The sequence below is a fragment of the Priapulus caudatus genome, unplaced genomic scaffold (assembly GCF_000485595.1).
Source record: "Priapulus caudatus unplaced genomic scaffold, Priapulus_caudatus-5.0.1 Scaffold8542, whole genome shotgun sequence".
In the NCBI taxonomy this organism is placed as follows: Eukaryota; Metazoa; Priapulida; class Priapulimorpha; order Priapulimorphida; family Priapulidae; genus Priapulus; species Priapulus caudatus.
The window spans coordinates 1-3,566 of record NW_014585603.1 but is presented as its reverse complement, the minus strand read 5'-3'; the positions used below and the strand labels follow the sequence as shown (position 1 = coordinate 3,566).

Genomic DNA, 3,566 nt, shown 5'->3' with positions numbered 1-3,566 from the left:
CTCCCCCTCTCCTCACCATGTGTTAACCATGTCCTTCAGTGAGGTGCTTTCTAGTGCTAGCCTCGCCAGCTGCGGACGCGTAGTTCTTCTCTCTCTCTCTCCCTCCCTCTCCCCCCCTCTCCCCCTCTCTCTCTATGTGCCCCCCTCTCCTCACCATGTGTGACCATGTCCTTCAGTGAGGTGCTTTCTAGTGCTAGCCTCGCCAGCTGCGGCGCGTAGTTCTTCCGAACCTTCAGCCGCGTCGCCTCCGTCTTCTCCAACCTGCAACGCCAACGCCACCTAGCGTCACTAACACTTCGCAAATGACACAACGCCACCTAGCGTCACTAACACTTCGCAAATGAACAACGCCACCTAGCGGTGAACACGTCAACCGCTCGACATGACCGACTCTACGAGAGAAAGTTAAGACTAACGTTAAGACTAACGATAAGACTAACGTTAAGACTAACGTAGACTAAGATAAGACTAATTTTGTGTCTGACAATGGGCCCCAGGGCAGTAGAGCTCAAGGAGGAATGCTCTACTGCTCAGTGGGAGAGAATGCAGAGTCCGACAGACGATGGAACTACAGAACATTATGTAGTCACTGTCCAGTCACTGAGTTACAGGCCCTGTCCAGTCACTGTTTCCAACAACAGGTCCCAGGTACGCCGCTACCTGTTGGTCGGTCGATCTGCTGCGCTCACCTGCCGGAGTGTCGGGCCTCCAGTTGCCGTAGCGACGCGGCAAACGCGTCGTGCGAGCCCTTCAGCCTCTCCTTGAACTGCGCGCACACGCTGCGTCCGAGACGCGACTCGCTCAGCTTGCTGATAATCTCCGTGGCAACGGCGACCGGCTTGCAACGCGACGCTTCCACTCCGCGTCGATCCTAGGTGGCGCTGTCCACGGCATCGACTGTACGATCTACGCGCAGAGATAGATGGCAGCACGTGAGCGACGGGGAGGAGCGAGTGGTGGAGTGCGTGACGCGTTAACGACCTAACAGCTGTCGGCTGATTTCAAGCTGACGATTTACTCAGTAATCAAACTAACAAGGCGGAATACGAAAACAAATTATGTGTGGTTTACGCGTTACATTGCCGAAAAAAAATAGGGTAGGTAGGTAAAGAAAACATTTTATTGTTCTTGAAATAAGTTTATTACCGAACCGATGTCGCGAAGGATGTGGCGTTGTGCCTTTTGAAGGCAGAGATAACTGTCCGCAATTCCATATTTGTTTTTATTATTTTTTTGGCTAAAAGAAAATGACACAATAAAATGTTAGGGTCACTGGAATCAAATAGGATGCGGTTCACGGAACCCTACCAACACCTATATTTTGTTTTGGCCTTAAGATGAAATTGGTGAATCGCCTGGGCAGAAGAGAGGGAGAAGGCAGAGAGAGAAGGGCAGAGGCGAGAAAGCCAGGAGGAGGAGGAGAAGGAGAGGAGGAGGAGGCGGGAGGAAGGAGGAGGGGGAGAGGAAGAGGAAGAGGAAGAGGAAGGGAGGGGAGGAGGGGGAGGAGGGGAGGAGGAGGAGGAGAGGAGAAGAGGAGAGGAGGAAAAGAGAGGAGGAGCAGGAGGAGAAGAGAAGGGGTAGAGGAGGAGGAGGGAGGGAGAGGAGGAGCAGGAGGAAGGTAGGAGGAAGAAGATCGCAGGGAGAGAGGAAGAGGCGAAAGTATCATAATGTGTTACCTGTCCCGTATCTTCTCTAGAATGATCTGGCACGACTGAAGTTACTGTTCTCCACCGTGACCTCCACCTGGTAAGTGCCGCGGTGCATTCAGGATCTACACAAATCACAGCAACGATTCATGTTACAGCCCGTATAGTATTAGACCAATTCTAATTATCCATATCATGCAGCAGCAGCAGCAGCAAGCAGCAGCGGCAACAGCAGCAGCAGCAGGCAGCAGGCAGCACGGCAGCAGCAGCAGTAGTAGCAGGGCAGTAGCAGTAGCAGTAAGTAGGCAGTAGTAGCAGCAGCAGCAAGCAGCAGTGTAGTAGCAGTAGCAGCATGCAGAGCAGTAGCAGTAGTAGCAGTAGTAGGCAGCAGCAGCAAGCAGCAGTAGTAAGCAGTAGCAGTGCAGGGCAGGCAGCAGCAGCAGTAGTTAGCAGTAGGGCAGCAGCAGCATGCAGGCAGCACGAGCAAGCAGCAGCAGTAGTAGCAGAGTAGGCAGCAGCAGCAGGGCAGTAAACACCACACCACAACTCTAAGCTAACACAACCTGCAGCCAGGCAGGCAGCATTAGCAATATTATTGTCATCAATCATCGACCATCAGCGGTCATCATCAGACGCACACACCACCGCGCACCGCCACCGCCGACGCCAAGCACCGCCGCCACCCACCGCCACCATCCACCGGCCACGCGCACCACCAGCACCACCACCGCCGCACCACGCACCACCCACCACTACCACCATCACCATGGCCAGTACAGGTATTAACAACATGAACTAGAACCAGTCGATGTGGGACACGCGTTGTTGTTGCATGCTGAGTGCTGCTGAGTGAATCCTACCTGCTGGAGCGCGCGGCTCGCCGACGGACAATCGTAATTCTCGCTTGTCGCCTCTCTCCTCCAACTCTGCCAGACACCGTCGCAGAGTACCCTAGTCGCGCAGACAACGTCTCACGGTTACACAGTCACGCGTCGAGAAACTCAACGGTGTAACGAACGACAGTCTATGAACACGTAGATCGTCAAGTGTGCGAGGATACTACGATTTGTCCACGTAAGTGTAAGAGGCTAGATGTGTAAGGTAGTGGGTAGATCAGTGGACAACATTTCATGATAGCTGCCACAAGGAGGGTAGTAATGGGGTAAACGACAATCTATAAACACATAGTGTTTGTTAGGGAGGTGAGGGGATAGGGTGTGTGTGAGAGCTAATATGTATGTAGGTAGGTGGAGGTGTGTTATGGTGGGTAGTGAAAGCTGGCAATCAGGTAAGGTAGTAGGATATAAGCTACGACACGCTCCCATAAAAGTAACTATAGTGTAATATAATATAAGCATAATATATATATTATATAAAGTAATGTAATACATAGTGTACATATAGTGTAAGGACAATAAGTGTGCACAGAGAGCAACATTGTAAAGATAGTAGACATAAGTGGTGGCACACGAGACAAACATGTAAAGATAGTAAGTAGCATAAATGTGGTGCACACCGACAAACCAGTAAGATAGTAAGACATAAGCTAGGTGGTACACACAGAGCAACATGTAAGGTAGTAAGATATAAGGCTTAGGTGTACACACAGACAAACATGTAAGGTAGTAAGATATACAGCTAGGTGGTATAAACACCAGACAACATGTAAGATAGTAGATATAAGCTAGTGGTACACACAGACAAACATGTAAGGTAGTAAGATATAAAGCTAGGTGGTACACACAGACAAACATGTAAGGTAGTAAGATTATAAGCAGGTGGTACACACAGACAAACATGTAAGGTAGTAAGATATAAGCTAGGTGGTACACACAGACAAAGCATGTAAGGTAGTAAGATATAAGCTAGGTGGTTACACACAACAAACATGTAAGGTAGTAAGACATAAGCTGGTGGACA

The 3,566-nt window shown here is 50.2% G+C and overlaps 1 protein-coding gene across 1 annotated transcript; it reads right to left on the bottom strand.

The window, feature by feature from the left end:
- Positions 1-140: 140 nt before the first annotated feature.
- On the bottom strand, positions 141-2,597 carry LOC106820217 (dual serine/threonine and tyrosine protein kinase-like; the record flags this gene model as incomplete). Its single annotated transcript, XM_014824755.1, is given in 5 exon segments — positions 141-261; positions 690-836; positions 839-906; positions 1,677-1,771; positions 2,507-2,597. Coding segments are annotated over 5 exon segments (522 nt in total), but the record flags the coding sequence as incomplete, so codon positions are not given.
- Between the last annotated feature and the right edge of the window lie 969 nt (positions 2,598-3,566).